Below are 25,119 nucleotides of genomic sequence, written 5' to 3'. Positions count from 1 at the left end.
CGGTATGTTTACTTGCGCTAGAGGGCAGTTGCGGCACCTTCTCGCGCACGCGTTGTGGACGTTCTACAGCCTATATAAGGGCCGCCGCTTGCGCTGAGAAGTCAGTTCCAGCGAGATCGTGTACCAGCAATCTCACCTGAAGATGGCGGCCAGTTGGACCTTAGAAATATTGTGTCAAGATGAAGTTATGATCCCGCTGCACACCCGAGAAGAATATTATCAATTATTACGCCAGGAAAGCCTTCGTAATCACATTACTCTTTGTTTTGAATAATTATTTTGTTGGAACACGAACAGTGGGCATAAGATTGGGCTACAGGGGAGGTTGGAGGTCCTTTAAAAAAATGAAAAAAAGTAAAAATAAAAAACATCAGAAAAAGTAGAAGAGATCGCTAAACCATGCATGCGCATGCAGTTCCACACGAAATTAGCTAATTCAAATCCTGGACTTGGAAGAAATTTTTTGTTGATAGAAAGAAGGAATAAATTACAGGATTTCCGAAATAGAGAAGTACAAAGACATTTGTTTATATTTTAGTACCTCTTAAGGTTTATGACTTCATCTGTCCAACATTTTACACAAGAGCTCCAACATTTTAAGCATGTTGGTACAGTTCAATGTGGGGACAGTCTGTAGTAGCTCGACAGATATTAAACGGTACTCCGCTTCCCAACACATGCTTATGAGCACGACAGGTGTTACGGTCTGCACTGCGGCGTATATCCGTTGTCTCATATCTACCAGATCTCAAACATTTGTTTTGTAAATTATGTCCTTAGTGAATCCCCTGCACTGTTATCCATAAGGGTCACTTCTGCACTTCTGGAAACTGAGGGGGTCCGGCAATGCTCCGCTCCCCTCCCCCCCCCCCCCCACCCCCCACCCCACCCGTCACCTTCCGGTCAAACGCTCAGGAAATGTCTCATGAAGATATGTCGCAACATCCTCAGATAGTGGGGTGAGGCACCATCCTGCTGGAAAATGACCTCTGGAGCCAAACGTACAAATATGGAACTGCATAGTTCGACTACATGTCGAGGGAGTTGTGTCCTGTCACTGGTCACTGCAATAGTAGACTAAAGCGCCAAAGAAACTGCTATAGGCATGCGTATTCAAATACAGAGATATGTAAACATGCAGAATACGGCACTGCGGCCGGCAACGCCTTTGGAAGACAAGTGTCTGGTGCAGTTGTTAGATCGGCTACTGCTGCTGTAATAGCAGGTCATCAAGATTTAACTGACTTTGAACGTGGTCTTATAGTCAGCGCACGAGCGATGGAACGCAGCATCTCAGAGGTAGCGATAAAGCGGGGATTTTCCGTGACGACCATTTCACGAGTGTATCGTGATTATCAGGAATCCAGTAAAACATCAAATCTCCGATATCGCTGCTGCTGGAAATAGATCCTGCGAAAACGGAAGCGACCACGACTGAAGAGAATCGTTCAACGTGACAGAAGTGCAACCCTGCCGCAAATTGCTGCAGATTTCAATTCTGGCCCATCAGAAATTGTCTGCTTGGGAACCATTCAACGAAACATCATCGATATGTACTTTCGGGCGCGAAGTTCCACTCGTGTACCCGTGATGACTGCACGACACAAAGCTTTATGCATCGACTGATCCCGTCAACACCGACATTGGGCCATTGATGACTGAAAACCTGTTGCGTGGTCGGACGAGTCTCATTTCAAACTGTAACGAGCGGATGGACGTGTGCGGGTATGGAGACTGCCTCATGAATGCATCGACCGTGCATGTTAGCAGGGGACCGTTCAAGCTGGTGGAGGCTCTGTAATGGTGTGGGACGTGCGCAGTTAGTGTGATATCGGACCCTTGATACGTCTAGATACGACTCTGACACGTGACACTTATGTAAGGATCCTGTCTGATCACCTGCATCCACTCATGTCCATTGTGCATTCCGATGGACTTGGATAATTCTAGCAAGACATTGCGACATCACACATGTCCAGAATTGCTACAGAGTGGCTTCAGGAGCACCCTTCTGAGTTTAATTAAACACTTCCGCTGGTCACCAAACTCCCCAGACATGAACATTATTGAGCGTATCTGCGATACCTTGCAACGTGCTATTCAGAAGAGATCTTCACCTCCCCCCCCCCCCCCCTTCCCCCGCCCCACCGTATTCTTTCGGATTTATGAACAGCCCTGCAGGATTCATGGTGTCAATTCCGTCCAGCAATACTTCAGACGTTAGCTGAGTCCATTGAATCCATGGTCCATGCCACGTCTTGATGAGACGTTTCTGCGTGCTCGCGGGTGTACTACGCTATATTAGGCAGGTGTACCGTTTCTTTGGCTCTGCAGTCTAAATAGACTAAAGACATCGTGTTTAGGCAATCCCAACCATACCTTATCTTTTGGTGTGTACCTTTCGTACTCAGTCACTTCTGCTGGAGTGTCATGTCCCCATATTCGACAGTTATGTCGGTTAACTTTGCCAAAGATGGAGAAAGTAGATTCACCACTGAACACAGCTACCTTGAGGTACTCGTTATTTTCGTCTATACGATGCCACATTTCGACACCAAAATCACATCCTGTGCGGTGATCTTGAGGTTTAATGTGATACAAAGTTTGTAGAATCAAAGCACGCAGCTGGAGTCGTTTGTGCACAATATCGTGCTCCGTCGAGCGGGGGACGGCTAGTTCTTTACTAGGTAATCTGATGGATTTAAGTGGGATTCTAGCGAATACTTCGCGCACACGTTCCACGGTCCCTTGACTCACAAGCTTTTTAAGATGTTTTCCATAATTTCTAATCAATCTTCCCGTTTGCCGCAGAGGTCTGTCCCACAAATAAATGGATTTACGTGTGGAAAGGTCCACGTTCCATTCTCTTCTTGCACGAGGCTTAACACGTGCTGCAGATTGTGACTCTGCTAACCGTAGCACACACTGAAACTTTCGTTGTCACGCCCACATGTTGACCGGCAAGAATACGTCTGCCTGCTGCGCAGTAAACATCCGTGCGCAAGCGCTATACAACTTAGCGCTGTTCATGAAACGATGAGGATCACATCTTGGAGAGTGTCTCTATCGACTGCGTATTTATCCAACAACGAGAAATGCCGAGTTCTGTCGTTACAAGCGTTTATTTGTCTATACCTCTAGATCGGGCACCCTGTATATTGTCTGTGTTTAAACGAAATAATTCGGGTGTGGTTTCCGAACTTCATATATCTTCGAGGAAATGCCCCCAGCAAAAGGCAGAAAAGCCACCGATTTGCGGGTATCTTCTGGTGGCTCAGGCGAAGGTCCAAACTGGAAAGCACGACGGATCTGTTTATCTGTATAGCCATTCTGCTTGTACACAACCTTAAGATGGTCCAATTCTTGTGTCAAGCTTTCTCCATCTCAAATGGCATAAGGTCTTCTCGCCAACGTCCGCAGGACTCCTGTACGCTGGAACGATGGATGACAGCTAGAAGCATGCAGGTAACGGTCCGTGTGCGTAGGCTTTCGATAAACACTGTGTCACGGATACCAGGACATCCTTTATTGGTTCCGCACCTCTCCGCAGTGTCTCATGAAGCGAGTGCGCAAGACACTGTCAATGGTGATCCATGCGTCGGCCGGGGACGTTGAGCTGAGCGGGCCCCTTGGTACTACTCGCGAGGAGTGCGTTACGTGCCGGTACCAGGTTTCACCCTTTCCGTTTTCTTAAGATCACCCAACACAAACATTGTGGGGTCCTGCCCACTCGTCTCTTATAGGGTGCCTAAGGGATGCTGCTTTCTCGGATAGCTATACAACTATTCAAGCAAATCATATTAATGGTTTTTATTACAATAAAATAGACTGACAACACTTAACTTTGGTTTACAAGAACGTGTTGCAAGCGATTGGTGACATCAAACAATCAAAGTCCTTCGCTATCTGGAATGTCCATGCAAGTGATTCACATTCGCTCATACGTCCCTGCTACACTATTGGCCATTAAAATTGCAACACCCAGAGGAAATGCAGTTGATAAACGGGTATTAATTGGACAAATATACTAGAACTGACATGTGATTACATTTTTACCCAATTAGCGTGCATAGATCCTGAGAAAACAGTACCCAGAACAACCACCTCTGCCCGTAATAACGGCCTTGATACGCCTGGGCATTGAGTCAGAGCTTGGATGGCGTGTACAGGTACAGCTGCCCATGCAGCTTCAACACGATAGCACAGTTCATCAAGAGTAGTGACTGGCGTATTGTGACGAGCCAGTTGCTCGGCCACCATTGACCAGACGTTTTCAATTGGTGAGAGATCTGGAGAATGTGGTGGCCAGGGCAGCAGTCGAACATTTTCTGTATCCAGAAAGGCCCGTACAGGACCTACAATATGCGGTCGTGCATTATCCTGCTAAAATGTAGGGTTTCGCTGGGATCGAAAGAAGGTTGAAGCCACGGGTCGTAACACATCTGAAATGTAACGCCCACTGTTCAGAGTGCCGTCAATGCGAACAAGAGGTGACCGAGACGTGTAACCAATGGCACCCGATACCATCACGCCGGGTGATACGCCAGTATGGCGACGACGAATACACGGTTCCAATGTGCGTTCACCGCGATGCCGCCAAACACGGATGCGACCACCATGATGCTGTAACTAGAACCTGTATACATTCGTCGTTGAGTACACCATCACAGGCGCTCCTGTCAGTGATGCAGCGTCAAGGGTAACAGCAGCCATGGTCTCCGAGCTGATAGTCCATGATGCGGCAAACGTCGTCGAAGTATTCGTGCAGATGGTTGTTGTCTTGCAAACGTCCCCATCTGTTCACTCAGGGATCGAGACGTGGCTGCACGATCCGCTACAGCCATGCGGATAAGATGCCTGTCATACCGACTGCTAGTGATACGAGGCCGTTGGGATCGAGCACGGCGTTCCGTATTACCCTCCTGAACCCACCGATTCCATATTCTGCTAACAGTCATTGGATCTCGACCAACGCGAGCAGCAATGTCGCGATACGATAAACCGCAATCGCAATAGGCTACAATCCGACCTTTATCAAAGTCGGAAACGTGAGGGTATGCATTTCTTCTTCTTTCACGAGGCATCACAACAACGTTTCACCAGGCATCGCCGGTCATCTGCTGTTTATGTATGAGACATCGGTTGGAAACTTTCCTCATGTCAGCACGTTGAAGGTGTCGCCACCGGCGCCAACCTTGTGTGAATGCTCTGAAAAGCTAATCATTTGCATATCACAGCATCTTCTTCCTGTCGGTTAAATTTCGCGTCTGTAGCACGTTATCTTCGTGGTGTAGCAATACTGATGGTCAGTAGTGTATTACCACGAAGTACGGGAAAGATAAACGAGTTGGGATGGCAATTATTAAAACACAGGTGTGTATCGTTGTGGCCAACGACCTTGCCGCAGTGGTTCCCGTCAGATTACCAAAGTCAAGCGCAGTCGGGCTTGGCTAGCACTTGAATGAGTCACTGTCAGGGTCTGCCGAGTGCTGTTGGCGGGATGCACTTAGCCCTTCTGCGGTCAATTGAGGAGCTGCTTGATTGAAAAGTAGCGATACTGGTCACATACACCGACAACGGCCGGGAGAGCAGGTTGCTCACCACGTGACCCTCCGTATCTGCATGCGGTGATGCGTAAGGGCTGAGGGTGACACGGCGGCCGGTCGGTACCGTTGTGCCTTCAAGGCTTGCTCGGACGGTGTTTGTTTGTTTATTGTTGTGGCGAGATCTTTTCACGAAATTTGAGTCACCAACTTTCTCCTCCCAATGTGAAACATTTTATTGCCACCAATTTACTTCTTCATAATAAAATAAGAGAAATCGGAGCTTGTACAGATAGATTTAAGTGTTCATGTTTTCCACGCGTTGTTAGAGAGTGGAATGGTAGAGAAACAGTCTGAAGGTTGTTGGAAGAACGCTCTGACCGGTACTTAAGTGAGAATTGCCTAGTATTAATGTAGATGTAGGTGTAATCTTGGTCGATACTGCTTAGTGCAAGTGTTAGAAACTCTTGAATTTCTTCGCAAGTGTGTTTCCCAAAGTGTGCGTAACGTATTTGGCATTATGATACAAATGGATATCATCATTTCACAAAAGACGGAAACCTTAGAGATAGCTCTCCCTTGCTAGTTACTGGTGTGTAACTACCTATTCGTCCTCGTTTTAGTTGAGTAGAACTACTGAACCTTGTCTGGGTCTTCGTCACTCGCTTGTCAGTATGACGGTTCCAAGACATGAATTTTAGAAACCCCGCTCAAATTATTCCATTTAAACGGAGACAATGTAATTTATTTCCCATTTAGTGACCTAGAGACAACACCTCACCCATAAAACTAACTATTCACTATCTAATCTGATACATATCTGGTACTGAATAATGATCTCCGCTTGGGTTAAATCTAAGGACACACGACGTGAAAAGAAACCTCCACTGAAGCGAAGCTGCCGACGTGCAACGAAGTGCGTCTTCGCTAAGTACCCAAGCTCATCTACGACCGCAAAACTGCCGGCAGCACTCTCCATTCTGCTTCACTGACTTCATCTTCTCCCCTCCCCAGACTTCCCACCAAGCGAGGTGGCGCTACTGTTGCAGTACCGTGGACTCGTGTTTGAGAGTGCGGAGGTTCTAATCCCCGTCTGGTCATTCAGAGTCAGATTTTCCACGTCCCTAAACCGTCCAAGACAATGCCGGGACGGTTCTGTTTAAGAGGACACGGCCGATTTCTTACCGCGTGCTTTTCCAGTTCAAGCCTTTGCTCCATCTCCAGTAACCTCATCATCGACGAAACTTTAGATCCTACTCTCTCCTTTCCCAAAGATCCACGACGAACAACTCCGAAATTGTGTTGAATAATCAGTCAGTTTAGCAAATTAGTCCTGTCAGTGCAAGCTTTCCCATCAAGGGCTACTGCTACTAGTCAAGCTCCACTACAGAAAAAAAAGAAATCTACCTAATTGTTCCAGTTAATGACCAGACAGTTTTAATGTCATCATGGAAAACCCTGAGTATACTGGCAGAACTAAAGGCTAGCCCTGAAACTAAAGCAAAGAATTAATTGTGTAATAAGATTTTTCACAGAAACCACATATAAGGTAATGATCAGTGGTTCACTTTGTCTAGTAAAAAACCCGATAAACATATTTAATTCACTTCGCTATCCAGTAACATCTTCTGCACGATATTGCTATTTTCATTTTACCTCCACATAGATATTAACATATTATTTGCTTATGTATTAATACAAAATTCGTATAAAAAGTGACATTCATTGAAATATTGTAATTCTAACACTATCATACATATTATGTACATATATGTAACTAAAAATTTTGATTATTATAATTATTATTTTCATGATTGTTATCAGTATTGAGCATTGAAATAATAATATCGAAAACGAATTGTAAATGTAATATGCACGAAGTTGCTTTGACCTACAATCAGTACTAATGACAAGTACCATCATCGATAGTTGTTGACTGCTTGTTGGGATGTTGCTAACAGTAACAATGAGTTGTGTCTCTGTAAACAGATGAGTTTCTGGATATACACATTCTGTTGTTGACAATGTATTTCTTGAAGAGTGGTATTAGTATATCTCGGATGAGTTGGGCAACTTCGCACATGACTAACACCAAGAGTGTCCTTACCCTCTCTGATGTCACAATCTATGATTGCTAAATTCAAGATACTGGAATCCAAGATAGCGGATGGTGGGAAATTTCAAAATTCATAATGTCAGATGGCCAGAAGCATGAAAGTCACTGCTGATGCATGGAAGGAAATTTAAAAATCGCAGGAGAGCTCTAATAGAAAATAGAAAAAAAAGTAAGATAGCAGATTGTGGCAAATTTAAAAATATTTAAGATAGCAGTAGAGGGAAATTTAAAAAAAAATGCAAGATGACACTGGCAGTGATTACTTGTAGCATTCAGTACAACGAAGCAGCCAACGACAGTGCAATACATTTTGCAGTCAGTACATGTAGCCCACCATGTGCAAGTGTATCTAATTTTTCTGGGCGATACTTGAAACATCCAACTATACAGCAATGTTTCCACAAGCTGAATCGTGCGCCATGTGCAAAAGTATTCAATTACTTCAAACGATACGCACATACACACAAATTTTATTCTATCTTCAAAAATATTTTCTCTAACAGTATTTCAAACACTCAAAAACATATGTATCACTATACCTACCATCAAATTTGCTCTAAAGGACATCTGTATTACTAAAAGAAAATACATAATCACCCGATATTCTGCAGAATATGTAATGCAATAAAAATCACATTCTGCTGTAACTTACAGTACTTTAAGCATCAAAAATATGAAAGCACCTAAAACTCTGCCTCATTAGGGAATTTCTCTCAACTTTATACTACACTAAAAATACTTATGTTAAATGCTTTATTGATTCCAAAACAAATTTCATCTATGTTTTTGTTTTATAATGCACTAATGTTTATGACAAATTTCATCTCTCTCTCTCTCTCTCTCTCTCTCTCTCTCTCTCTCTCTCTCTCTGTCTCTCTAATGAGTGTTAACGTTATAATATATTATGGTGGAAGGGAAGGAAAGAAACAAAAATAACAGGTACAATTTTTTATTCCATTTCCACGCAAAAAATTACATTTTCACACATGTACTAAACTCAGAGATAACTGTTTTGTAGCACAATATGTGACACATCTTATGCTGCGACAAAGTTGAAAGATATAAATTTAATGCAGGTTCTCATTCGTCTTCAGCAATTTTTAGAATGTCGTCTATTGCGAATAACAGAGTGGTACATGAACACTCGTGTATATGCTAAGCTCTCACCTTGTGTGAGGACCAGCTACTAGTACTGACACTATAATTCGGCTTATATGTTCATTTCCCCTTTGAAATTGAATAGTGAATACTATCTCTCGCCATCTGTTCACAGGATCCAAAGTGTGCTATTTGATATGTGAAATCCCTTGCATTAATTATGTGAACTGTTACCAGATTTTTAAAATTCTTCACATTTTATGTACACATATCAGAAAAAGTTTTGCATCATCTCGCTTCCGAGAGTTCCGAAACCTCTACAGAAAATTGGAATAGAGATCAACATAAAAATCATTTACGCACTTTTTATTGCACACGAAAACGGCATATTGTATGTTTTACCATCATACAGCGAGACTTTCAGAGGTGGTTGTCCATATTGCTATATACACCGGCACCTCTAATATCCAGCAGCACGTCCTCTTGCATTAATGCATGCCTGTCTTCGTCGTGGCATATTATTCACAAGTTCACCGATGCACTGTTGGTCCAGATTGTCCAGCTCCTCAACAGCGATTCGGCGTAGATCCCTCAGTGGTTGGTGGGTCACGTCATCCATAAACAGTCCTCTTCAATCTATCCCAGACATGTTCGGCAGGGTTCATGTCTGGAGAACATGCTGGCCACTCTAGTCGAGAGATGTCGTTATCCTCAAAGAAGTCATTCACAAGATGTGCACGATGGGGGCGCAATTTGTCGTCCATGAGGACGAATGCCTCGCCAATATGCTGCCATTATGGTTGCACTATCGGTCAGAGGATGATATTCACGTGTGGTACAGCCATTACGGTGCCTTCCATGACCACCAGCGGCGTACATCGGCCCCACATAATGCCACCACAAAACAGCAGGGTACCTCCACCTTGCAGCATTCGCTGGACAGTGTGTCCAAGGTGTTCAGCCTGACTGGGTTGCCTCCAAACATGTCTCCGACGATTTTATGGTTGAAGGCATATGCGACAGTCATCACTGAAGAGAACGTGATGCCAATCCTGAGTGGTCCATTCGGCATGTTGTTGGGCCCATCTGTACTGCGCTGCATGGTGTCGTGTTTGCAAAGGTGGACCTCGCCATGGACGTTGGAAGCGAAGTTGCGCATCGTGCAACCTTACTGCGCATAGTTTGAGTCGTAACACGACGTCCTGTGGCTACGAGAAAAACATTATTCAAGAGGGTGGTGTTGCTGTCAGGGTTCCTCCGAGCCACAATCCGTAGGTAGCGGTCATCCACCGCAGTAGAAGTCCTTGGGTGGTCTGAGCGAGTCGTGTCATTGTCAGTTCCTGTCTCTCTGTATCTCCTCCATGTCCGCACATTACTTTGATTCATTCTGAGACGCCTGGACACTTCGCTTGTTGAGAGCCCTTCCTGGTACAAAGTAACAATGCGGACACGATCGAACCGCGGTATCGACCGTCTAGGCATGGCTGAACTACACACAACACGAGCCGTGTACCTATTTCCTGGTGGAATGACTGGAACTGATCGGCTGTCTGACCCCCTCCGTCTAATAAGCGCTGCTCGTGCATGGTTGTTTACATCTTTGGGTTGGTTTAGTGACATCTCTGAACAGACAAAGGGCCTGTGTCTGTGATACAATATCCGCAGTCAACATCTACCTTCAGGAGTTCTGGGGCTTGGGGTGATGCAAAACCTTCTTCGATATGTGTATGTCTTTCAACTGACATAATGTTCTGATGCTCAACTTCTTATTCTACAACTGAGCCTGGTCTAGCGGTTCTAGGCGCTCAGTCAGGAACCGCGCGACTGCTACGGTCGCAGGTTCGAATCCTGCCTCGGGCATGGATGTGTGTGATGTCCTTAGGTTAATTAGGTTAGTTAGGTTTAAGTAGTTCTAAGTTCTAGGTGACTGATGACCACAGATTTTAAGTCCCATAGTGCTCAGAGCCATTTTTACAACTGAGTCTTCCACTTCATTATCTTCAACAGCCGTCGCAAAATTTAATCACTGCTTGCTGCTTCTCAAAGTTCCTTTTCAACAGATAATATCTCATTATCATGTGAATTATTGCCTATCATTTTCAATGTTAGCAAGAAAACTAATCACTCTAAGAATTCATTTGAATCAGTCCAGTGAAAAAAATTAGTAAATGCCAGCAGTTTGTTGGAGATGATCCTCGAATTGCGAATGTCATATTCCTCATTGTAATCGTCATATTCTTCTGCATTGCCATCATCATCATCATCATCGTCATATGTTAATCTTTCGTTTCGCGCGCTATACATTATTGGATCCTTTATCAAATGAGTAGTATTTAAAAAAAGTTTTAAGACAAAGCCCTACAGCAGAGAGCTACTACATTTAAATTATGTGTTTTACATTTTGATTAAGTGAATGGCATGCACATGTACTGGACAGAGTCTACGATTCCCACATTGGATGTAAACAATATGTGATTCCAGAGCAATACCTTCTGAAGAAAACAATTTTAAAACCGTCAAAACCATGCTCAAGGTTGAACAAATATGTGTTTTGTAACTGACTGGCTGTTATTTCCAATCCATTGAAGCTCTTGCATGCACAGTTGCTGAAGTCCAGCCATGTTTAAAATATTATATAAAATTCGTTTTTTTCTTGGCAAATCGAAATGTAAAATTATGTGTAGTATAAATATTATTACCAGCAGAGTCAATTTTCATTTTTCGACAGAACTACCATAGTATAACGAAATTTCTTCCACATTTACTAGCAGCCTTCCTTAGTGGAGAATTCGTGAAGAGTTCTTTTGCCACTTGGCTATATGTTTCTTTTCGTTTTGTTCCCCTGCTTGTCTTCTTTTCTTAATTTCCAATGCTGCTTTCATAAATAAAATACAAAATAAACTGAAAATCACTCTGGACAGGTTGTTAATCCATAACAACCTATGACAAAATGTAACGAAATGTCCATGCAACTTTTTATATTCAGTAACAGATAAGCATGAAAGCAAGTCTAACAAATTAGGCTCTTACGTTGCTATTGTTATAGTGTAATTGTAAGGATCTGCATAATGTTACAGTAAAATTACAATAAACTGACCGTTTGAGTGTGAGATTGAAACAAATTGACTACATTACAGCAAAATTGTAGCAAACTGCCCTACTACGTTACAGCAAAATTGTAGCAAACTGCCCTACACTATGTAATTAGAATTATCTGGACACCTATAAATGGACTTTAAAATGGGACGTGCCCACCCTTCTCCTTAATGCCCGCTTGAACTCTGCTGAAAATGCTTTCAATGAGGTGTCTCAACGTCTGTAGAGGAATGGTAACTCACTCTACCTCAGCAGTGGAAATAAGAGGAGTTAGTGATTTTGGACACTAGGAGCTGGACCAAAGTCAATGTTCTACCCCATAGCAAAGGTGTTCCAGCGAGTTCAGATTATGAGTCTGTGTCGACCCTTCCATTTCAGGAATGTTACTGTCCATAAGGCATTGATTGCCTGATAGGTGCTGCTTTTTGTCAGGGTGCACCATCATGCTGATATAATTATCACCTCCAAACTATCCCTCTCGTGTACACACTACGCAACGCTGTTAAATTTGTTCATACCCTTCCATGATTAGTGTTTTCTTAAGCTCAATAGGGATACGAGGTCCTAAACTACGTGCGAGATTTTCGTATCCTCTCATTCACTACGCACAAGTTGTTAGTATTACATGAAAAAAGAGCAGTGGAGTTTTGTAGGAAAATTAATGTAGCTTAATTTTGAACAAGGATACGTTTTCGCTGGAGGCCGCGATTTTCAAGTCATTCGAGAAAAACGCGTTTCAAGCCGGCCGCTGTGGCGGACCGGTTCTAGGCGTTTCAGTCCGGAACCGCGCTGCTGCTACGGTCGCAGGTTCCAATCCTGCCTCGGGCATGGATGTGTGTGATGTCCTTAGGTTAGTTACGTTTAAGTAGTTCTAAGTTCTGGGGACTGATGTTAAGTCCCATAGTGCTTAGAGCCATATGAACCGTTCTGAAGGAATATCAACACTTGAGACAAACGTTACCAACAACGTAAACAGCAAATAATGGATAACGAACATTAGGAAGCGAGGTCATAGATATTCAGATTTCAGTTCAGTAACCTAATTTTTATCTCCTATTATTTATCAAGGGAGTGAATAATCAATTTGTAGAGTTCGCTAAACACTATTCTTATTTTGATTACTTCAGTGTTGTGCCAATAAGAGATCAGGTTGGACACACCGTGATGTGAGCACTCACCACTGACAGTTACGTTGACGCCTTGAATCTCAACCTTTTTCGTGTCATTCTCCTGGAAGGTTGCTTGCAGCTTCCAAAGCCCCGCATTGTTGGCAGTCATGTTCAGCATAATTGCACCGCAGCTGCCTGCAAAGTTTCAAGAACATATTACCGTGTTTGCCTGTTATGTAGAAGTTATAGCTAGTTCTGTATTATAAATTTATCAGTCTCTTAACTGGCTATTCTTTTCAAACCTACCCAACTATGACGTGCACTATCCTCTATATTCTGCCCTTCGTATGCTAGGTAGTGTAGTGCTCCCTCGTACCTTTTTCGTAGCCAGTGCCGAAGTAGAGCGGCCACGTGGTCCTGTTCCCGGTGAGCACCGCCTTCCCAATGCCCGGCGCTTCGACGGCACACTCCGTCAGGTTGGGGAACACGTCCACATAGCGCAGGTACAACCCTCCGCCACTCGCCACGACCGTCGACCCGGACGGGACCAGGTCGTAGGCTCCTGCAGGCACACAACACAACAGTACAGCCTCATTGCAACTGCTCCGTGAAACTTTTTTTATTATTTAGTGCATGCTACAAGCGATGTGCTAATACGCAGGTTGGCTCAATGCAACTGTTCTCGAAAATATTTCATGCACCTTACAATACTCTCAAACTTCAAGAAGAATATAATAATTCCAATTTCAAAGATAGTAGGTCTTGAAAAATGTTAAAATTACCGAACTATCAGTTTAATAAGTCACGGCTGCAAAATACTAACACGAATTCTTTACAGACGAATTGAAAAACTGATAGAAGCCGACCTCGGGGAGGATCAGTATGGATTCCGTAGAGATATTGGAACACGTGAGGCAATACTGATCCTACGACTTATCTTAGAAGATAGATTAAAGAAAGGCAAACCTACGTTTCTAGCATTTGTAGACTTAGAGAAAGCTTTTGACACTGTTGATTGGAATACTCTCTTTCAAATTCTGAAGGTGGCAGGGGCAAAATACAGAGAGCGAAAGGCTATTTACAATTTGTACAGAAAGCAGATGGCAGTTATACGAGTCGAGGGGTATGAAAGGGAAGCAGTGGTTGGGAAGGGAGTGAGACAGAGCTGTAGCCTCTCCCCGATGTTATTCAATCTGTATATTGAGCAAGCAGTAATGGAAACAAAAGAAAAATTCGGAGTAGGTATTAAAATCCGTGGAGAAGAAACAAAAACTTTCAGGTACGCCGATGACATTGTAATTATGTCACAGACAGCAAAGGACTTGGAAGAGCAGTTGAACGGCATGGACAGTGTCTTGAAAGGAGGATATGAGATGAACATCAACAGAAGCAAAACTAGGATAATGGAATGTAGTCGAATTAAGTCGGGTGATGCTGAGGGAATTAGATCAGCAAATGAGACACTTAAAGTAGTAAATGAGTTTTGCTATTTGAGGAGCAAAATAGCTAATGATGGCAAGAAGTAGAGAGGATATAAAATGTAGACTGGCAATGGCAATGAAAGTGTTTCTGAAGAAGAGAAATTTGTTAACATCGAGTACAGATTTAAGTGTCAGGAAGTCGTTTCTGAAAGTGTTTGTATGGAGTGTAGCCATGTATGGAAGTGAAATATGGACGATAAATAGTTTGGAGAAGAAGAGAATAGAAGCTTTCGAAATGTGGCGCTATAGAAGAATGCTGAAGATTAGATGGGTAGATCACATAACTAATGAGGAGATATTGAATAGAATTGGGGAGAAGAGCAGTTTGTGGCACAACTTGACTAGAAGAAGGGATCAGTTGGTAGGACATGTTCTGAGGCATAAAGGGATCACCAATTTAGTGTTCGAGGGAAGCGTGGAGGGTAAAAATCGTAGAGGGAGACCAAGAGATGAATACACTAAGCGGATTCAGAAGGATGTAGGTTGCAGTAGGTACTGTGAGATGAAGAAGCTTGCACAGGATAGAGTAGCATGGAGAGCTGCCTCAAACCAGTCTCAGGATTGAAGACCACAACAACTACACAACAGGCAGCGCAACTTACTTCATGTGTATCTCGTTTTCCTGTATGACACAAACCAAGCGTAGTAAACGCCCGGAACATATTTTAGGTATGGTAATGTTTGAATCCATTCAGTAGCTGAAGGGAAGTGTGAGATATCTGATGTCTTACTCTGGTGTGTGACTGGCTTATACCTTGGAATGTGACTGGTAACACAAGGACGGTTAATTTTTTTCATGAAAACTGCACCAGTTACTTATTTTTTTCACGCTTAGCACAACGCGTTTCGCGGATTTATTCTCATTTTCAAGTGCATTAGTGCATTTGTTTCCATGAATATTTTTGGTGATATTTGTATGTGTGATTTTCTTCCTCTCTTGCCTCTTTTTGATTTTATACTGTAATCCGAAAATGGTACAAAATGAATCTTTGAGTGTTTTTAAATCCTAATGTTAGAACTGTTTTTTATGTCTCCTTACAGATATTGTGCCTCCTCCACGCAAATCATCTCTTACACTCTTTGTTTTCAAAACATGCTACAATGATATTACGACCCTATGGTTTCACCACAGACGTACATTACTAGACTGGCAAAGACGTAGCTTTTACTGAAGCCTGACGTTTGGTGGGGTGAGATGGCGGCGTCAGGAAGTTTGTGTGTGGTATTACTACGTTTTTCTGAAACGAGGCGGCGTTGTAAACTATACGAGATGGTTTAAAGAATTTCTTCAGTTGAGCAAATACTTGTTGAGTTTAACACATTCAACGTAGACTCGTGTTATAAGAAAGAATCATGTTACATATACACACGTTTAAAGCAGACTGCAGTTTTCATAATAACACTCAAATGATTAAAGGCACTTGTTATCAACGACGAATAGCACTTTCATAACGAGCATTCTATTCGAAGATCAAAACTGATTAAACGCACATCATGAAGCTACGCCTGTTAATACAAGATCCCCTAAAATATAAATAACCTATTTAAGTACTGCCGGTATTTCGGATACGACAAACTGAATTGTAGTTATTTGGCTTATATACAGTACAAGAGCAAAAACACGTAAGATGTTTGCAGTTATGCTTGCATTGAGACATCTTGTTTTCCTTGCATCTTTCGGCAGCTGTACGAAAAATTACAGCTAAACATGACGGATGTAATGAGCATTACGTTAAAACTCTAATAGTAACGTAGTTTTATTAATCTTTCTTTCTTTCTTTTGCTACAGCCTGTATCCCGCATTGTGCGCAGGTTGGCGGGGTTAAGTACGGATTTGGCACGGTTAATTGTAAGGGGTGGCCGGATGCCCTTCCTGCCGCCACCCCATACCCCCCAGGACGGAATTAGTGTACCCCAGCTGTCTGCGACTAGTGTAAATCGTGTAAGAGTGTGAGTGTGTTTCAAACGTCTGCGAGTCGTGTAACTGAGGCGGGACGTGGGGACCAGCCTGGTATTCACCCAGTAGGATGTGGAGAACCGCCTAAAAACCACATCTGGGCTGGCCAGCACACCGGCCGTCGTCGCTAATTCGCCGGGCGGATTCGATCCGGGGCTGGCGCGCCTACCTGAGTCCAGGAAGCAGCACGTTAGCGCTCACGGCTACCCTGGCGGGTCGTAGTTTTATCAATCTATTCCCATTTATTACGAGTGTTTTATCATAAATAAACAGCTGTTTACAAGTTCTTTGCCCTCTCCGCGATATTGCTATTGTAAACTGCCGGCTTCAGTGAGACCAGTGATATTGTATACAACCGGCCGAAGTGGCCGTGCGGTTAAAGGCGCTGCAGTCTGGAACCGCAAGACCGCTACGGTCGCAGGTTCGCATCCTGCCTCGGGCATGGATGTTTGTGATGTCCTTAGGTTAGTTAGGTTTAACTAGTTCTAAGTTATAGGGGACTAATGACCTCAGCAGTTGAGTCCCATAGTGCTCAGAGCCATTTGAACCATTTTTTTTTTTGATATTGTATACAGTATTGTCAGTCTAGTAATGTATGTCTGTGGGTTCTACAAAAGCTTGTACACAGTCAGAAGCGACGCTTCAGACAGCAATGTGCCGACACATGCGAAAAGAGACCAGGTTGAGAAGTTCATGTAAGGTTTAAGGTGGGTTAATGGTGTCGCATTGGCACGAAATTCCACAATTCTGTCCAACGCCATCGTGGACTTGTCACATAATGGGAAGGTCACCACGCCCCCTCTTACCAACATTTCACCCCTTCCTTTGACGACGTCAGTTAAACCACCTCTTTCCTTGGGGCATTAATTTCCACATATTTCGTGGTCGGAAACGACGATTCACAGTGCGGTGAGAAACAGACAACATATATGAGAACGAATTTTATCCATAGTGGATGCTGTCAAACTCCGTGACTGTTCCTTTATGGGGTTGTAGAAGGTTGTTTATTCGTCACACGACCGGTTTCGGGCTTGCGCCCATCTTCAGGTGTTTATACATTCATTTACATCTTTGTACTCTTTGAGATCACTGTATAAAAACAAAAAATTATTTGCTGGTGACTACACAAATACAAGTGGGGCAATTTTAAGTGGTAAGGCAGCATTTGGTGAAAATATATCTGTACTTACAAAAAGATGAAGCACCACTATTACAGTTATGCTGTGATGATGGTTTTGCCACTTAGTTACACACTTATGGTCATTTTCACTTCCATATATCAGGTATGGCTCATAATGTGTGTCAAGAAACGTCGCAGTCTATAATAGCTTTTTAAATTTCTATATATGCAACACCTTTGCACTGCCTGTGGCTAAGTTCTTTCACCAGAACGTACGAGTTTCTGTGTGAGCAACATCATTACATCTGTTACATCGAAGTTCTTTGGCCATAACCCACATGTTTGTATGTAAACATAGTGTATTTCACGAGTGTACATCATAATAGTGTAATATGGAGCTGTACCTGATATTTTTTTTTATTTGGTCATCAGTCTACTGACTGGTTTGATGCGGCCCGCCACGAATTCCTTTCCTGTGCTAACCTCTTCATCTCAGAGTAGCACTTGCAACCTATGTCCTCAATTATTTACTTGACGTATTCCAATCTCTGTCTTCCTCTACAGTTTTTGCCCTCTACAGCTCCCTCTAGTACCACGGAAGTCATTCCCTCATGTCTTAGCAGATGTCCTATCATCCTGACCCTTCTCCTTATCAGTGTTTTCCACATATTCCTTTCCTCTCCGATTCTGCGTAGCACCTCCTCATTCCTTACCTTATCAATCCACGTAATTTTCAACATTCGTCTATAGCACCACATCTCAAATGCTTCGATTCTCTTCTGTTCCGGTTTTCCCACAGTCCATGTTTCACTACCATACTATGCTGTACTCCAGACGTACATCCTCAGAAATTTCTTCCTCAAATTAAGGCCGGTATTTGATATTAGTAGACTTCTCTTGGCCAGAAATGCCTTTTTTGACATAGCGGGTCTGCTTTTGATGTCCTCCTTGCTCCGTCCGTCATTGGTTATTTTACTGCCTAGGTAGCAGAATTTCTTAACTTCATTGACTTCGTGACCATCAATCCTGATGTTAAGTTTCTCGCTGTTCTCATTTCTACTACTTCTCATTACCTTCGTCTTTCTCCGATTTACTCTCAAACCATACCGTGTACTCATTAGACCGTTCATTCCGTTCAGCAGATCATTTAATTCTTCTTCACTTTCACTCAGGATAGCAATGTCATCAGTGAATCGTATCATAGATATCCTTTCACATAGTATTTTAATTCCACTCCAGAACCTTTCTTTTATTTCCATCATTGCTTCCTCGATGTACAGATTGAAGAGTAGGGGCGAAAGGCTACAGCCTTGTCTTACACCCTTCTTAATATGAGAACTTCGTTCTTGATCGTCCACTCTTACTGTTCTCTCTTGGTTGTTGTACATATCGTATATGACCCGTCTCTCCCTATAGTTTACCCCTACTTTTTTCAGAATCTCGAACAGCTTGCACCATTTTATATTGTCGAACGCTTTTTCCAGGTCGACAAATCCTATGAAAGTGTCTTGATTTTTCTTTAGCCTTGCTTCCATTATTAGCCGTAACGTCAGAATTGCCTCTCTCGCCCCTTTACTTTTCCTAAAGCCGAACTGATCGGGACCTAGCACATTCTCAATTTTCTTTTCCATTCTTCTGTATATTATTCTTGTAAGCAGCTTCGATGCATGAGCTGTTAAGCTGATTGTGCGATAATTCTCACACTTGTCAGCTCTTGCCGTCTTCGGAATTGTGTGGATGATGCTTTTCCGAAAGTCAGATGGTATGTCGCCAGACTCATATATTATACACACCAACGTGAATAGTCGTTTTGTTGCCACTTCCCCCAATGATTTTAGAAATTCTGATGGAATGTTATCTATCCCTTCTTCCTTGTTTGACCGTAAGTCCTCCAAAGCTCTTTTAAATTCCGATTCTAATACTGGATCCCCTATCTCTTCTAAATCGACTCTTGTTTCTTCTTCAATCACATCAGACAAATCGTCACCCTCATATAGGCTTTCAATGTATTCTTTCCACCTATCTGCTCTCTCCTCTGCATTTAACAGTGGAATTCCCGTTGCACTCTTAATGTTACCACCGTTGCTTTTAATGTCACCAAAGGTTGTTTTGACGTTCCTGTATGCTGAGTCTGTCCTTCCGACAATCGTATCTTTTTCGATGTCTTCACATTTTTCCTGCAGCCATTTCGTCTTAGCTTGCCTGCACTTCCTATTTATTTCATTCCTCAGAGACTTGTATTTCTGTATTCCTGATTTTCCCAGAACATGTTTGTACTTCCTCCTTTCATCAATCAACTGAATTATTTCTTCTGTTACCCATGGTTTCTTCGCAGCTACCTTCTTTGTACCTATGTTTTCCTTCCCAACTTCTGTGATGGCCCTTTTTAGAGATGTCCATTCCTCTTCAACTGTACTGCCTACTGCGCTATTCCTTATTGCTGTATCTATAGCGTTAGAGAACTTCAAACGTATCTCGTCATTCCTTAGTACTTCTGTATCCCACTTCTTTGCGTATTGATTCTTCCTGACTAATGTCTTGAACTTCAGCCTACTCTTCATCACTACTATATTGTGATCTGAGTCTATATCTGCTCCTGGGTACGCCTTACAGTCCAGTATCTGATTTCGGAATCTCTGTCTGATCATGATGTAATCTAATTGAAATCTTTCCGTATCTCCCGGCCTTTTCCAAGTATACCTCCTCCGCTTGTGATTCTTGAACAGGGTATTCGCTATTACTAGCTGAAACTTGTTACAGAACTCAATTAGTCTTTCTCCTCTTTCATTCCTTGTCCCAAGCCCATATTCTCCTGTAACCCTTTCTTCTACTCCTTCCCCTACAACTGCATTCCAGTCGCCCTAGACTATTAGATTTTCGTCCCCTTTTACATACTGCATTACCCTTTCAATATCCTCATACACTTTCTCTATCTGTTCATCTTCAGCTTGCAACGTCGGCATGTATACCTGAACTATCGTTGTCGGTGTTGGTCTGCTGTCGATTCTGATTAGAACAACCCGGTCACTGAACTGTTCACAGTAACACACCCTCTGCCCCACCTTCCTACTCATAACGAATCCTACACCAGTTATACCATTTTCTGCTGCTGTTGATATTACCCGATACTCATCTGACCAGAAATCCTTGTCTTCCTTCCACTTCACTTCACTGACCCCTACTATATCTAGATTGAGCCTTTGTATTTCCCTTTTCAGATTTTCTAGTTTCCCTACCACGTTCAAGCTTCTGACATTCCACGCCCCGACTGGTAGAACGTTATCCTTTCGTAGATTATTCAATCTTTTTCTCATGGTAACCTCCACCTTGGCAGTCCCCTCCCGGAGATCCGAATGGGGGACTATTCCGGAATCTTTTGCCAATGGAGAGATCATCATGATATTTCTTCAATTACAGGCCACATGTCCTGTGGATACACGTTACGTGTCTTTAATGCAGTGGTCTCCATTGCCTTCTGCATCCTCATGTCGTTGATCATTGCTGATTCTTCCGCCTTTAGGGGCAATTTCCCACCCCTAGGACAAGAGAGTGCCCTGAACCTCTATCCGCTCCTCCGCCGTCTTTAACAAGGCCATTGGCAGAATGAGGCTGACTTCTTATGCCGGAAGTCTTCGGCCGCTAATGCTGATTATTTATCAAAGTTTAGGCAGTGGCGGGGATCGAACCCGGGACCGAAGACGCTACCCCTAGACCACGGGTTATTGGACGTGAAAATGACCATAAGTGTGTAAGTGGCAAAACTATCATCACAGCATAACTGTAATAATGGTGCTTCATCTTTATGTAAGTACAGATATGTTTTCGTCAAATGCTGCCTTACCACTTACAATTGTCCCACTTGTATCTGTGTAGTCACCAGCAAATAATTTTTTTGTGTGTATAAAGTGATCTCCAACAGTACAAACATGTAAATGAATGTATAAACACCTGAAGATGGGCGCAAGCCCGAAACCGGTCGTGTGACGAATAAACAACCTTTTATTGTGACTGGTAGCGGATATTTTTCTACAACCTCATATATGAGAACATTTGAGGCTACCGACACCCCATCCTCCTTCGAAAAATTTCGCCCTTTTCTAAGGACATCGTGGGGCAACAACCCCACTGAACGCGTTCCACTCTTTGGAGTGCATTGCTATCACAATGTTTAGCGTATAGAGTGGAAGCACTAGAGATCGTTCAAAACGACTCGACGAAATCTGAACGTTTGCTTTACTTAATTCATTAGACAATAAATTAGAGGCTACTGGGATCTTCTGTAACCTGTCAAAAGCCTTCCACTGTGTGAACTACACCATTCTCTTAAGTAAATTACAATATTACGGTGTCACTGGCAGTGCTGCGAAATGTTTTGAGTCTTATCTAACTAACAGGAAACAAAGGGTTTCGTTGCGAAATACCTATGCAGTAAGCAGTCAGTCTTCATCTGATTGGGAATTAATTACACGTGGTGTTCCTAAGGGTTCCGTCTTGGGTCCATTGCTTTTTCTTGTCTAAATAAATGACCTCTCGTCTGTTACATTGCCAGGTGCTAAGTTTGTTTTCCTTGGAGATAATACAAACATTGCAATAAGTAGCAAGTCAAGTACAAATTTAGACATAGCTGCTAATCAAATTTTCACTGGTTTAAATCTAATTCACTGTCATTAAACTTTGAAAAGACCCATTATACGCAGTTCAGAACCTTTAAGAGATTTCCTTCCAGCGTGTGTACAACATGTGAAGACATACAAATCGAAGAGGTTGCCAGTGCTAAATTTCTGGGATCACAACTCGAGAATAAAATGAGTTGCGAAGAGCTTACCACAGAATTGCTTAAGCGCCTAAACAAGTCTGTATTTACAATGAGAATGTCAGATGTGGGAGATACAGATGTAAAAAAACTTGGTATATTTTGCTTACTTTCATTCTATTATGGCATACGGGATCATGTTTTGGATGTAACTCATCAAACCAAGTAAACGTTTTTAGCGTGCAAAAGCGTGTAATTAGAATCATTTGTGGTGTAAATTCAAGAACATCATGTAGAAACTGGTTCGAGGAACTTTGTATTCTAAACACTGCTTCTCAGTATATTTATTCCTCAGTGAAACTTGTTGCAAGTAATATATCTCTATTTGCAACCAATAGCTCAATACATAGTATCAGTACTATAAAAAACAACAATCCACATAAAGACCTAAAATCACTTACCTTGGTCCAAAAAGGGGTCCAATATTCAGAAACACACATTTTCAATAAATTTCCAGCAACCATTAAAAACTTGGTTTCAGATAAAGCACGGTTTAAACAAAGTTTGAAAGACTTTTGTGGTGTCACCGCCAGACACCACACTTGCTAGGTGGTAGCCTTTAAATCGGCCGCGGTCCGGTAGTACACGTCGGACCCGCGTGTCGCCACTATCAGTGATTGCAGACCGAGCGCCGGCACACGACAGGTCTAGAGAGACTTCCTAGCACTCGCCCCAGTTGTACAGCCGACTTTGCTAGCAATGGTTCACTGACAAATTACGCTCTCATTTGCCGAGACGATAGTTAGCATAGCCTTCAGCTACGTCATTTGCTACGACCTAGCAAGGCGCCATTATAATTTGCTATTTCTCTTGTGATGCATGTACCGTCAGACCGATGTTCACCAATTATGTATTAAAGTTAAGTGTTCCAGAAGCTACGTACTATTTTTGCTACTATAAAGACCTTGTCCTGTTCCAGACCTCATGCCATCCTGCGTGAGCTTAAACCCGTGCCTTTCGGCTACCTGTCATAGTGGATTGGCTGTCTTGCCAGTCCACAACACCTTTTTGACAGGCAGCTCCTATTCTATAGAGGAATATCTTAACAGAGGCTGTTAGGCCAGCTTAAGAAAAAGTCTGGTAGACTTCAGTTTTACCAGCACTTTGTCACAACAGACAAGATTAGGTATTTTGTGTGTGATAAATTTATTACTAGTGCTTAACAATTAGATGTTCCAGTTTACTGTATTGTATTCACCCAGTTTGACATCTCCTGACAAATGATCAGGGTAGTAAGTACATTACTGGCCATTAAAATTGCTACACCTCGAAGATGACGTGCTACAGACGTGAAATTTAACCGACAGGAGGAAGATGCTGTGATATGCAAACGATTAGCTTTTCACAACATTCACACAAGGTTGGCGCCGTTGGCGACACCTACAACGTGCTGGCATGAGGAAAGTTTCCAACCGATTTATCATATACAAACAGCAGTTGACCGGCGTTGTTGTGATGCCTCGTGTAAGGAGGAGAAATGCGTACCATCACGTTTCCGACTTTGATAAAGGTCGGATTGTAGCCTATCGCGAATGTGGTTTATCGTATCGCGACATTGCTGCTCGCGTTGGTCGAGATCCAGTGACTGTTAGCAGAATATGGAATCGGTGGGTTCAGGAGGGTAGTACGGAACGCCGTGCTGGATCCCAACGGCCTAGTATCATTAGCAGTCGAGATGACAGGCATCTTATCCGCACGGCTGTAACGGATCGTGCAGCCACGTCTCGATCTCTGAGTCGACAGATGGGGACGTTTGCAAGACAACCACCATCTGCACGAACAGTTCGACGACGTTTGCAGCAGCGTGGACTATTAGCTCGGAGACCGCGGCTGCGGTTACCCTTGACGCTGCATCACAGACAGGAGGTGAACGCACATTGCAAGCGTGTATTCGTCATCGCCATACTAGCGTATCACCCGGCTTGATGGTATGGGGTGCCATTGGTTACACTTCTCGGTCATCTCTTGTTCGCATTGACAGCACTTTCAATAGTGGACGTTACATTTCAGATGTGTTATGACCCGTGGCTGTACCCTTCATTCGATCCCTGCGAAACCCCACATTTCAGCAGGATAATGCACGCCCGTATGTTGCAGATCCTGTACGGGCCTTTCTGGATACATAAAATGTTCGACTGCTGCCCTCTGGCCAGCACATTCTCCAGATCTCTCACCAATTGAAAACGTCTGGTCAATGGTAGCCGAGCAACTGGCTCGTCACAATGCGCCAGTCACTACTCTTGATGGACTGTGCTATCGTGTTGAAACAGCATGGGCAGCTGTACCTGTACACGCCATCCAAGCTCTGTTTGACTCAATGCCCAGCCGTATCAAGGCCGTTATTACGGCCAGAGGTGGTTGTTCTGGGTACTGATTTCTCACGATCTATGCACCCAAATTGCGTGAAAATGTAATTACACGTCAGTTCTAGTTTAATACATTTGTCCAATGAATACCCGTTTATCATCCCCATTTCTTCTTGGTGTAGGAATTTAAATGGCCAGTAGTGAACTTTGACAATCTCCTGACAAATGATCAGGGTAGTAAGTATTACATTCGAATGTTTTATGTTTTTTTGCCATAATTTCTGACATCTTCGACACACACGAGAATCATCTCATTTTTTTGGGTCTATGGAACGAGAACTGAATCTAATCTAATCTGATCCCGAAGTAGCAAAGGGTGTTTAAACTTCATCAGCCCTCCTATTGCCTGCAGGCGCTTACGACTCGATCACGAGTTATCCCCGGACAGATTTTGAAAGTGCGGTCGGGTGGCAGCGAGGC

General features: G+C 43.1%; 1 protein-coding gene across 1 annotated transcript in view; it reads right to left on the bottom strand.

Annotated features, from left to right (window-relative positions):
* Positions 1–25,119, bottom strand: part of LOC124606960 — a 197,208-nt gene that overhangs the window by 76,240 nt on the left and 95,849 nt on the right. Inside the window, exons 2-3 of the mRNA XM_047139098.1 lie at positions 13,339–13,524; positions 13,032–13,157 (exon numbers count right to left, since the gene is read on the bottom strand). Of these exons, the coding sequence (XP_046995054.1) occupies positions 13,032–13,157; positions 13,339–13,524 (312 nt within the window). The remainder of the gene's footprint in view (positions 1–13,031; positions 13,158–13,338; positions 13,525–25,119) is intronic.

This window comes from Schistocerca americana, chromosome 3, assembly GCF_021461395.2.
Source record: "Schistocerca americana isolate TAMUIC-IGC-003095 chromosome 3, iqSchAmer2.1, whole genome shotgun sequence".
In the NCBI taxonomy this organism is placed as follows: domain Eukaryota; kingdom Metazoa; phylum Arthropoda; class Insecta; order Orthoptera; family Acrididae; genus Schistocerca; species Schistocerca americana.
This window is presented reverse-complemented; position numbering and strand designations above follow the sequence as displayed.